Genomic DNA, 12,855 nt, shown 5'->3' on the forward strand with positions numbered 1-12,855 from the left:
TGTTACTGAGCAATGTCACAAGTCTCTTCATGCCAGAGCACTTCGACTTTTCTGTAGTATAGAAAAGACGAAGTGTTCTGGCATGCAGAGCAATACCAGTTCGCTTCTTTTCTACTTTTTTGCCGGTGAATTGGATCTTCGTCTCCGAACAGCTCTAACGTTCGCTACTTCTTTCTAACTAATCCTATAAATGGACAACAGAAGGCAGCACCAGTCACGCGACAGGTAGCGGGACATCCGTACCTTGCTCTCGTACGAAAATAGTCCAGTTTTAGAGCGAAAACCTGTGTCAAGCGCAGCTACTATATTCCCCGCTCTAAAATTTGCTTTCAGTAACGACAAGTATGTCTTTTACCTCTTCCATTCCTCATTTTTTCTGATTTTATTATTTTTTATTTAAATACAAAAGCTTACGGTTTAATCGTTGTTAAAGACCTTTAATTACTGTCGTTCGTTTTAGAATAATAAGAGATTTTTTCGGTAAAATATTTTGTGCATTTTTACAGTCCTTTCTTTTCGGATTTTCGTGTTGCTAAATTTTAGCTCCGGTCTTTATTTTAATACTTAATTTCTTAAATTAGGTTTATTTTTCAAATATTTTTAATTATGAAAGTTATTGTTTGAAATGTATATTTAAACATCTGTGGGAGTTAGTAGTTTAAAATAACGCTATCATATTCATTTGTTTTAAAAACATTTTATTAAAGAAACATTTTAATTATTATTAGACAATACAACAAATAAAACAAATAATTTAGAAGGAAGTACCATGTTAACAACAAATACTGTAATTTAGGAATTGACCTTGGAGAATAATTCACTTGGAGCTGTGTGCGAGAGCATTGATTCGTTCTGTAATAGATTCTCGCTCTATCTGAGCGTTTTGAATGGTCCCCTCAAGTTTTGCCTTCTTCTCTTTAAGCTGTCTTATTTCTGCGTCAACAATCTTCCTTTTAGTCAGATGATCCTTTTTCCTGGATGACTCATCGTTTCGATTTTTGAGGTCTTCAGCATATCGATCTCGTGAGTTTCTTACCGAGTGTATAAGGGACTTTGTTATAGGCACTCCTTGGACACCGCCGTGTGTCTTGACGGCGTCGTACACCAGTCTTCTGCTCACTACAGATTGTTCCCTCATATTCTCGAAGAGGCACTCTTTGTTCACCGAGAATCCTCGCTCCGCAGCTGCTTGACCGTGCGACAAAGTGAGCGCGATTTCCATTGCCCTCTGCAGCTCGTGGCACGTTGCATTCTGGTTCTTGAGACAATTCATCCAGAACTCATCCAGCCGTTGCTCCTTTTTGTTGAATGTTTGGAATTTTGTTTTGCAGTTCTTCTTTACAACAGAAGCGTATTGCGCTTCTGCTTTATCGGCACAAACACCGTTCATCCAATTGCTCTCCACCAAAATCTGCAGAAAGGAATGAAATCGTTTGGGACCAGCCTCCCTGCACGCTATTGTGGGATCAAAGCAGCTTACAGCTTTTGTCAACCTAAAGTGTAAAGGAGATTTCTCCATCAACTTTGACACAAGCTTGATCATTCCTCTTCTGCATTCGCTCCGGAACTTAGCGATTTCAAGGGCTGTGAGAGACCTGCACTTTCTGAATTCATTCTTGACGGTGAACCCAATCTTGACGTAGTTCACACCCAAAAGATTGGATTCTTTGTCCAAATTAACTGACGGCGAGATCTTCGTCGGCTGGACAAATCGTGTCATCGTTGTCTCCATTATCTCTGTCAAAGCAGAGTGGAGGAACGGTGCTAGCGGCCAATCGGATTGGAAATCCTTTAGGAAAGGTGTCAAGTCTCCTGCAAGAGTCTTGAAAAAGGCAATTTTCGGACCAAGTAGCTTGTCCTTGAGGTGATCCTCCACTACTCTGTAGCTAGCACATTTTGGTTTGTTTTTTTCTTCCAGTTTTCCAACAAATATTCGCAGAAATGGAAGCATTACTAGAGCTCGCTCAGCAACTTCCACATTCTCCAGCCATCGGATCGCGCAAAACTTTAAGGGAAACAGTTCCGATTCCGTTGTCGAAATATACAGAGCTCTTCTGGCAGGGACATCCTTAAAAAGATTGTACAAGGCACGTAAAAACTGAATTATCATCCACTGTGTTTCTTGAATTGCCGACTTGAAGGCGCCGTGAACAACGTGAAGCCCACACGTTCCAATATCCAGTAAAACGGTGTCTACTCCTTCAATTTCTTTCAAAAAAAATTTAAGTTCCCTTAAGAACGCAAAGTTGATGTTAGGGCCGTCCATCGATACTTGTAAAAGTTTTTTCATTGTTTCGCCGGGAATTTTTTTCTTGAAGGACTCGAGTAGCTTAGCTGCCGTCGAACTGCCTAGAAAAGCCGATGCATAGTAACGGGTGCACACTAGATTTTTTTTAATGTCCCAATAACACACTAAAATGTCCATCTGGATTCTTTTGCACACCTTGTTCAAGGATTCGTCAAAACAAACAACAATCCTTGATGCGTTTACGAGGTCAGATTTAATTTCAGATTCAAAGAAGGGAGCTAGTCCATATTGCACGATATAACCGATTTTGTCCTTTTGTAAACGCATGCTCTTGGCCACTTCACTGTCGGGGAACATTGCGGGGAAAAGCAACACGTCGTTCGCAGAACTACGCAGTGACTTGTGTGAAACGATGCACTCCAAACACCACAGTATTTCCGCCTTTGTTACTTCGTCCTTTATTGCCATCCGATCAATTCCTTTCAGTTTATCCACGGGTTTTGACATTGCAGTGACATCCTTCTGCGGAGGCGCAACAATTCCAGCGGCCAACGCCACTGTTGTTGACCCAGCTGAATCCGCAGATGTGGTAGTGGAAGTAGAACCTGTCTGCTGGGTTGAAGTGGTCGCCGCCGGTCGGGTGTAGACATACAAACTTGCTGTGCTTCTCATGGCAGCTGCTTTCGCGACGTGCTTCTTGGATTTTGTCATGTGACTTGTAAGAGCCGATCTTCCCATAGTATGGATGTTAATGAGGGTCCCTGGACATAATCCACATTTAGCACTATAAAGGTCTGTAGGTACTTTCACCAACCAGTCCTTGAATGCTGGATCTGAAAGCCAGCTATCTTGAAAACCAATCGACATGGCGCAGTCGCAGTGGTTGTTGGTGGGCAACCTTTATTGGATAAAGAAGAACGATGGATGTAAATAAAGCTGCGCCTCGTTATTATGCATAATGAAATATGACACAATGAGTGTTACCTACCTTGTCAGTTTATAAAATTTTGCCCCGCACGTGCGCAGAACTGCATTCAACAGGTGAGCCGAGCACACTGACTACTGACAGACTGTGTGATTTGAAAATCGAACGAGGCACGTTTGAGAACACTGTCTCTGCCAAGCAACAATCGGCGTTATTACGATATTATTAGTAGCTCTGCGTTTGTTGACCCTTTAAGAAACTATGAATGACAAGACACTCCAGTAACCTGTTGCAAGTTTCTAGCTAATTTTACACGTACAGTACAGCACCTCAATTATAAAGACGAAAGATATTAAGGCCACCGCGCTCATCGACCAAAGTTCTGAAGGCTTCGCCACCTTTTCGTTCTAGCTTATTCCTTACCATGAGGCTTCTCCTCCTCTCTCTCTCTCTCTCTCTCTCTCTCTCTCTCTCTCTCTCTCTCTCTATCGGCTGCTATTGGTTGCTTGCTCTCGTCTCCCATCCACGATTACTAAGTTATGAAGTCTGCCGATTACGAACGACTTGGCATCCCAGTTACTTTACAGCTGAGGCGCTCTACTGTGTGTAAAATTTCCAAAGTGCTTTAGGACTTTGTAGACCTTCTGTTGTACATATACCGATTTTAATTTAAAGTCTAGATTCTGTAGCTGCGTACATGTTGATTTACTTGTAGAGGAACGATTTACCCGCTTCATTTTAAAATATGATTTAACTTGACATCCAGTACATTGATAATGTCGCTTTTTATATATCCCTCCGTTCCTAGAAACGTAATAAATCCTGTTCAGCTGTTATTGTTGTCTTCACGTTATGTTTTCTTGCTGTTCTTTGACGTACTTGCAAGCCCCCTCTCCATATTTTTCTGCTAATCAAGTCCGCAGTAAAGGAAACACTCTGGATGATAATTCAGTTTGTACATGCCCTGTAAAACCTATTTAAGGATTTCCGTTCCAGACTAGCTCTGTATATTTGGACCATTGAATCGGAACGTTTGCCCTTGAAGATTTGCGTGATCCGATGGCTGGAGAACTTTGAAGTTGCGGAGTGCGCTCTAGTAACTGCTTCTGTATTTGCCAATGTTTGTTGCAAAGATAGAGCACAAAAAAAAACCGAAACGTGCTAGCTACACGGTAGTCTATGATCATCTGAAGAACATGCTACTCGTCTCAATAAACTCGTATTTCAAGACTCTTGCTCCAGACTTTTCTTCTTTAATTATTGAGCAACTTACGTAATGTTTTCTTTACCACTTATTTGCCAGCTAGTATTTTCCTGTAATACTGTCTCGACGTTTTTTTCTATTTACATATACCAAGTTATAGTTTTTGGCATTGAATGTATAAACGGCAATCGTTTTATTTGTATTTAATCACGGTAACAGCGGCTGTATTATTACGGTATTGGGATTTTGAACAGGCATGTAACGATGTTAGCTGCTGAAAGCGATGGCTCGTCTTTCGTGTGATAGATTGCTGGTTTGGTCACCTCACCTCGCCTCCTCAGCTCGCAGCGATGTCTCTTCCCACTTCATCCAGTCACTGGATCGCCTTGCATTGACCAGCTGACGCCATGGTGACTCCTATTCTGTCCCATCCTTTATTGCCACTCCAGTCCCAGTCAGGCAGAACGCAGAATGCTCTCAAAGATCCCTAGACCTTGTTGTGAGTGCTCGCAGCCTTACGTCAGTGGGTGTTTAAATGTTGTATAGTATATTCAGAGTTTCGAATAAAAACAATGTAAAAGTTGATGCATCACTCGTCGAGAAAACATGACACCGACTACAGCTAAGTATAAACTTCACTTTGTAATGGTTCTCCTAAATCACTGCAGTTATGATCACGAAATGAAAACTAGATAGTGTTATTGGAAAACGGCTTATGGAAAGTTTAGGGGTTTTATACTTCCGAGCACTTTAGGAAACGAAATCCAGCAAAAAACAACGCGTTTTGGAAAGATCTTTGATTCGCATCGGCATTTGGACTGCATGTTTGCGTAATACGAAAGTATATGTATGAAATACATCAAATACAGCAGTTTAGTTTCCGAAGCATTCTTAGGTTCCTGCCTAACCACGCTCTTCGAGAAAAAGCAGCAAAACATTGTTAATGCCTAATATTATATGTGAAAGTTCAGCTTTTCGTGAAGATATAGTGTACTTACATTACTTTAACCCATTAACCTTTCGTCTTTGTATGGTCGTGCTACTTAACAATGAAGCTGCTAGTGGTTGAGTACATAACATGTATTGTGCACTGATCGAGGCCCACGAGAAAGACAGGCCGCGGCGCGTACATCACGAAGAACGGCCTGAGTTCGCTCGTTCCCGTAACTCAGCGGGCAAAATGCGTATTTAAATCTGTTAACTCGCAACCGGGTGCGTGCATACTAACAAGAATTTCATCTTGTACTGGAACCCATTATTATGAAGTCTTACTGATTACTGTTCGTACAACAAAATTTAAAATCAATTCTCGATAGAAATGGTATAACCGCTCGTTTACAGCATTTAGTCTCTTCTTCGTAACAGTTCTCCTTTCATAGAAGATGTGGTGCCTTATGCAGCTGATAATCATTTTGGTATGATTTTAATTGCCAAATTAGAGCCTGTTAGTAGGCCTACGGACTTCCTATCATTGTAGGGCTAATAATAGTGGATTCCAATAGTCGATGCAATTCTCGTTCGTACATACACATTTAGTTACGTTAACCGGTGTAGAAACGCACTTTGCTGAGTTGAGCGAGGTCGACCCACGTTCGTAACGTACGCGCCGTGGCCTGTCTTTCTCGTAGGCCTCGTGTTCTGAATAACTGCCATCATTCGCTAGCGAGATCACGTGACTTGAGCTGTGACTGGCTGACAAAAGTGCATCACTCAACGCAATCTCTATTTTAAGGCTTCGGAAGCTACCGTGCTGTAACTTGTGGAATTTGTGTATATACTTTCGCAATACGAAAATAAAATCTGTCTATATTGTCTCGCATCAAACATCTTTCCAAACGCATTGTTTTTCCTGTTTCCTTAAGTGCTGGGACGTCCTCAGCCGGTATAAGACCTTCACTATTCAAAGGACTGATAGGTTTTAGAGCCCGAGGGAAAGTATACTGTTGTTTAACACGGATGTATTTTCACCCGCTTTATACGTAATTTCATCCGGGAGAAATTGTGTTTTTACCCGGGAAATCCGGGAAAAATCCGGGAATTTTTTTTTCTTGTCCACGTAGACACCCTGACCCTCGTATCGTACAGCCTTTTGTTTGTTTTGCTTACAACAGCGTAGTGTTGGTTAGACCGTCAGTGAGAGAGCACCGCGCATTTCTGCTGCTAATAAGGTGAATACACCATTTGTTTATTACATATCTTTACGAGTTTCAAATAGGAGCGAGTTCAGAAATGGATAGGCACTGTGACTGCTGTGTACAGATGCGAGCCGAGTTGGTGACCCTTTGTTCACAGCTGCAGGCAGTGTTGGCTTCCATCACACAGCTTGAGGCTGCTGTCAAGGGGCACCACCACGGAGGGTTGGACGCAGGGATGCGAGAGGTGTCGAGCAAGACCCATGTGTCCCTCAATCGATCCACTGCTGTCGTTACCCCCGGTACTACCTGCACTGAAGTTGACCACCGGCAGCTGATGCCAGTCCGGGGTGCCATCTCCACCAGACCAGTTCATGGTTCTAAGTTGGTGCCTGTGGATGTAGATTGACATAATGGACGAGCTGTCCCCAGGCTACACAATAGCAACCGATCTCCTGCCGTGGAGGGCAGCTGTTCACAGTCGGGGAAGTACTGCCATCATCCACCCACACCAGTGCAAGTTTCTAACACTGTGGCAGTGGACACCTATGAGAATTCACCAAAACATTCATGTCATTTGCACTGTTCAATCACAGACACATAGTGCTAATTCAGGCATGGGCTACTGAGTATGGTAAACAGTGTCAGCAAAGTAGGACATGGACATCAAATGGCCATCCCACTGCTGTGACCTTCCAACAGAAATGGCACCACTAGTGAACCACACACCTGTAAGAAGCATATCCAAAGGCATTGCAGCATTACAGCATTGTAGCTCAAGACAATAAAAAATATTATATCTTAAAGTGGAGTTTTCTAGCAACCCGTGCCCAGTACCGCCACCACCACAACCTGCCACTTCATCACATGTACAGTAGCAGCCCCACTCATCCCAGATCTTTATACTATAAACTGATCAAAGCCATCTGTCTAGACATTCTGTGAACATAATGGCACTGAAACAGAGAATGACACAGAAAAGGTAGAAATACTAAACACCTTTTTGAAAAACTGTTTCACCAAGGAAGATCATACTGTAGCTCCCTCTTTAAGTCGTCTCATGAGTGACAAAATAACACATATCAAAATAAGTGACAAAAGGATAGAAAAATCCACTGAAATCACTCAACAGATGAAAGGCCACTGGACCTGATGGGATACCAATTTGATTCTACACAGAGCATGTGAAAGCAAGTGCCCCTCTTCTGGCAGCAGTCTCTAGAGGAATGAAGTGTTCCTAATGATTGGGAAAAAGCATGGTCATTCCCATTTTCAAGAACGGTTGTTGAGCAAGATGCACAAAACTGATATCACTCTGTTGCAGAATTCTGAAAAATATTTTATGATCACATATTATGCCATTTCTGTGTGAACCAACAGGCTTTCTGAAAGCTACAGTCATGTGAAATCCAGCTCACTCTGTTCATCCATGAGACTACTGAGACACATTCGATACAGTTCTGCAGGTGCCTAATGAACAAAATATGAGTGTACAGAATATCAGACCAACTACACTGAAGAGTTTCTAGCAAATAGAACACAGCATGTCATTCTTAACAAAAAGAACTCCTTAAACAAATCGGGGCTTGGCCCAGGGGAGTGTTATAGGACCATAGTTTTTCACAATACATATAAATGACCTAGTAGATAACATCAGAAGTTTCATGAGGCTTTTCATGGATAATGCTTTTGTATACTGAGAAATCGCGATGCTAGAAATTTGTAGCAAACTGCAGGAAGACCTACAGAAGATCGATGCTTGGTGCAGGGACTCGCAATTTACCTTCAATGCAAACAAATGCAGTGTATTCCAAATACCTGGACATAAAGACCCTTTATTATATGATTACACAACTGCAGAACAATCACTGAAAGCAATTACTGTGTAGGGGAATAAATATGGATCAACCAATACTTGAATTTTGATGATCAGTACGGGATCCAGACCAGACAGAACTGATAGAGGAAACAGTGAAGATCCAAAGAAGGGCAGCATGTTTCATTACAGGTTCATTTAGTAAGTGCAAAAGTGTCACAGAGATGCCTAGCCATCTCGAGAGATTCAAGAGAGGCATTTTGGATCACAGTAGGACTACTGTTAAAATTCCGAGAGCATATATTTCTAGCAGAGTCAACCAATATATTGTTTCCTCTTCTGTTTATCTTGTGAATAGACCAGGAAGATAAAACTGGAGAGATTTGAGCCCACATGGAGTCTTACCAGCAACCATTCTTTGCATGTACCATATGTGACAGAAACAAGAAAAAGGGGAAGTGACACTGGTACACAAAAGTACCCTCCACCACACACCATAATATGGTTTGTGGAATGTAGGTGTAGATGTGGAACTCATGGTTAGTGTCACTGCCTGTTGGTGTCACTGCCTCTAGATTCCAGGGTCCTGGGTTTGATTCCCAGCTGGGTTGGAGGTTTTCTTCAGTCAGGGACTGGGTATTATGTTGTTGTAATCATTTTATCTTATCTTCATCAATATGCAAATTGCTGAAGTGATGTCAAATAGAAAGACTTGCACCAGGTGAGTGAAAATGCCCAGATGGGATCATCTGGCCAGTAATGTCATCTGTTCAGTTAATTTCAGTGGAGGATCAAAAATGCTTCTCCTGTTATCATTGTACAAGTGATTGAAAAATTATCTGCAGTATTTGTAAGCTGTAAAGAAGCAACGCGTATCATACCAGCAGTCTAAAAGAACATCATAAAATATTGACACTCTGTACACTATATTTATAACAAAGGATCAGTGCAATAAATAGACATGTACACTAGTGTAGAAATATGGTAAAATATTTATTTTTTCTTTCTCTCTGTAGGGAGACTGTGGAAGAGCACGTACTCACTGTAATGGTTCGAGATCAGGGGACACCATCTAAAAGAAATTACGCCCGAGTTATTGTGACTGTTCATGACCACAATGATCACCCACCAGAGTTCACAAGCCAACTCATTCAAGGAAAAGTTTTTGAAACATCCAGTATAGGAACTGCAGTTGTTCAGGTGTATGCAATTGACAGAGACAGAGGAGAAAATGCCAAAATAAAATATTCAATTACATCAGGTAACCTACATCATTTATTTGATCTATATGATGCAACTAATTTTAAAGTAATCAATTTGTAAGTTAACATAGTATATGAAATAGAACCAAAATAATATGTGGTTAATGACAACAACTCTGTAGCTAACAATGACATTTGAGAGAGAGAGAGAGAGAGAGAGAGGCTGATATTGTGAGTATTACAAAACCCTTAGGAGTTTGTCAGCAACGAATGGTGAAGCTTTGACAATGACAGCCACTTGTGCTGGCAAAAGTCATAAATAAAAAAAAGTGAAGAAAACAAAAATTAAAGTTACTTGTGCAAGTAGTATGAAACAGAATGAGGGCTAGATGATGTCACAGTCGGAGAAAACGGTGGATCATAAACATAATGAGTTGAGAGAAAGTAGTATTCAGTTACGAAAATATTCTTGTGACAGAATGGGTGAACTAAAGTGTCCAGAGAGATGGAGAGGAATGGAAGGATGATAGGATACAGTGAGCTCACACCTGGTCCTCAAAGCTTTACTTCTGCAGAAGTAAAGCTGTGAGGACCAGGTGTGAGTCGTGCTTCGGTAGCTCAGTTGGTAGAGCACTTGCCCACGAAAGGCAAAGGTCCCGAGTTCGAGTCTCCGTCAGGCACACAGTTTTAATGTGCCAGGAAGTTTCATATCAGCACTTTGCTGCAGAGTGAAAATCTCATTTTGGATGGAAGATATAATTTGCTGTAGACCCTTTTACTGTTGTCAAAATGTTAATTGTTGTAAAAATCAAAAGTTCATAATGTTATTTCAACAGATACATGTGCACAGTGTTGAATAAGCTTTTGAAATGGATCATATTAAATGATGAACTTTCAGTCTGACTCTGAAATTTTTCATTTCAGGAAATATTGGAAATGTGTTCAGCATTGATCCATCACTAGGTATTGTACATGTGGCAAGAGAATTGGATATTGGTGTTATGTCTGAATATATGCTGGTTGTAAAAGCTACTGACCATGGATCACCTTCTTTGTCAGCTACAATCCCTGTTCATATCATGGTGACAATGGCAGACAATGCCCCTCCAAGGTATATGTAGCAGTAAAATTAATTGTACCCATTTTTCAAAATGTAGTTAGTTTCATACAATATGTGGACAAAGTAACTGACAACTTGTACTTGCACTAGGTTTCTAAAACAAGAACATGCAGCTGAAATATATGAGAATCAACCAGTAGGAACATATGTAAAGCATCTGGAAGCTCGAAGTACTTCATCACTATTTTATGAAATTAAAAGTGGAAATAAGGATGATATGTTTTTTATAAACCCAAGTACTGGTGTTATAATAACAAAAAGGCAGTTAGATTATGAGTTTTGTAAATTTTATAATCTAACTATTGAAGCAACAAATATGGTAAGTTGATAATCATTCTGGGAACAGTGTAGACCTCCAATGTTTGCGTATTGTTGTGTGTTCAAGGCGGATGCCACCTTCACAGTACTGTTCCTTTTTATGTTACAACCTAAGCATTTTTTCAAGTATCTCTCTTCATTATTAATAACTGTCCATTTTCTATGGCACAATGCCCAGTTTTGCTTTGGTGATAATTTAGTAGAATTGTATTATGCAAAGTATTGATTTGAATAACATATATTTTATTTGTCAATATTTTCATTGTATTTCCAATAAAAAATTTTATATTGTTATTTCCTCCTGGATTTTCCATTGCTTGATTTTGGAAATCAATCCTAAAATTCAAATTGGTATTTTTATTTTCATACAAAAGATTTCTGAATAATTTCCTGCACTCATAGGCTGCTCACATGTGTCAATCTAACAGTTCTTGTGGATTTGTTTTTAGGCTGGTGCCAAAACCCAATGCAGTGTCATTGTTCACGTTCTGGACAAGAATGATAATGCACCTAGATTTTTACAGCCATTGTATCAAGGTGTCATAAGTGAAGGCACATCAATTGGTTCACTTGTTCTTACAAACAACACGTCTCCCCTTGTTATCACAGCAAGGGATGATGATTCTGAACTGAATGGTCTTCTAAATTATGATATTATTGAAGCACTGCCACGCAAATTCTTTCATATAGATTCCAGCACAGGTATCTAAATTTAGTTTTAATACTAATTATTTGTTACCTGCAGCTCAAATAATGTTTAATATGCTTAAATTATTACTTTAAAATGTTTCTGTAATGAATTTCTTTAATCAGTTTACATAATTTGGAATGCTTATTTTTTTAACATAATAATTTCTTCTTGTGTTTTAGGAGCTATACGAACTGTGTTGAATTTGGACCATGAAACTATACCCGAGTTTCATTTCCATGTTAAGGTTTCAGATTTGGGGAAACCTCAGCTGTACTCAGAAAATACTGCAACAGTGGAAATAAGTGTAACAGATGTTAATGATTGTCCACCACACTTCACTCAGACTGAGTACAATGCAACACTGTTGTTGCCTACATATCAGAATGTTGCAGTTGTTCAGGTTGTCGCAGCAGATCCTGATTCTGCAGAAAGCACACATCTGCGATATGACATAATTGATGGTAATAGGGGTGAAGTGTTTGCTGTTGATTCGGACACTGGAGTAGTAACAGTGTCAGATGCAACACATATTAGACAATTTCATCGTTTGCACTTAAGAGTCTCTGATGGGAAGTTTTCCAATGTAGCACAAGTCAACATTAAAGTCGAACAGTCAGAGAAATCAGGCCTCAAATTTCAAAAAGATGTATATTTGGGAACTATAATAGAAAATTCAACAAAAGTTATGACTGTGGCTGTAGTAAATGTTCTAGGAAGTGCACTGAATGAACATATAGTATTTAACATATTGAATCCAACAGATATGTTTGAAATTGGTTCCACCTCTGGTGCTATTAGAACAACAGGAAAGAGATTTGACAGAGAACTTAAGGACAAATATGAGTTAATAGTTGAAGTAAGTTCTTCTTTTTCTCACATCAATTCACATTTACTTCTCCTTTCAAGTAATTGATATAGTCTAAAAAAGAAATCTGTTGCTTTTATTTCAGGCACGCAGTGATCAACCAGGTCAAGAACAACCAAGAGTGGCCCATGTAATGGTGAATGTAACAATTTTGGACATAAATGATAACTGTCCAATGTTCGTTAATCTGCCATACTATGCAGTTGTATCTGTTGATGCACAAAAAGGAGACAGTATTACAAAAGTAAGTCTTTTTTTTTTTAATGTATTGATTCGTAGTTTCTTCTTCTTCTTCTTCTCCTTCTCCTCCTCCTCTCTCTCTCTCTTTCTCTCT

At 40.0% G+C, this 12,855-nt stretch overlaps 1 protein-coding gene across 1 annotated transcript in view; it reads left to right on the forward strand.

Annotated features, from left to right (window-relative positions):
* Positions 1–12,855, forward strand: part of LOC126095266 (fat-like cadherin-related tumor suppressor homolog) — an 892,347-nt gene that overhangs the window by 751,126 nt on the left and 128,366 nt on the right. Inside the window, exons 12-17 of the mRNA XM_049910026.1 lie at positions 9,342–9,586; positions 10,452–10,638; positions 10,738–10,966; positions 11,415–11,667; positions 11,836–12,512; positions 12,607–12,765. Coding sequence (XP_049765983.1) covers positions 9,342–9,586; positions 10,452–10,638; positions 10,738–10,966; positions 11,415–11,667; positions 11,836–12,512; positions 12,607–12,765 — 1,750 coding nt within the window. The remainder of the gene's footprint in view (positions 1–9,341; positions 9,587–10,451; positions 10,639–10,737; positions 10,967–11,414; positions 11,668–11,835; positions 12,513–12,606; positions 12,766–12,855) is intronic.

The sequence above is a fragment of the Schistocerca cancellata genome, chromosome 8 (assembly GCF_023864275.1).
Source record: "Schistocerca cancellata isolate TAMUIC-IGC-003103 chromosome 8, iqSchCanc2.1, whole genome shotgun sequence".
Lineage (NCBI taxonomy): Eukaryota > Metazoa > Arthropoda > Insecta > Orthoptera > Acrididae > Schistocerca > Schistocerca cancellata.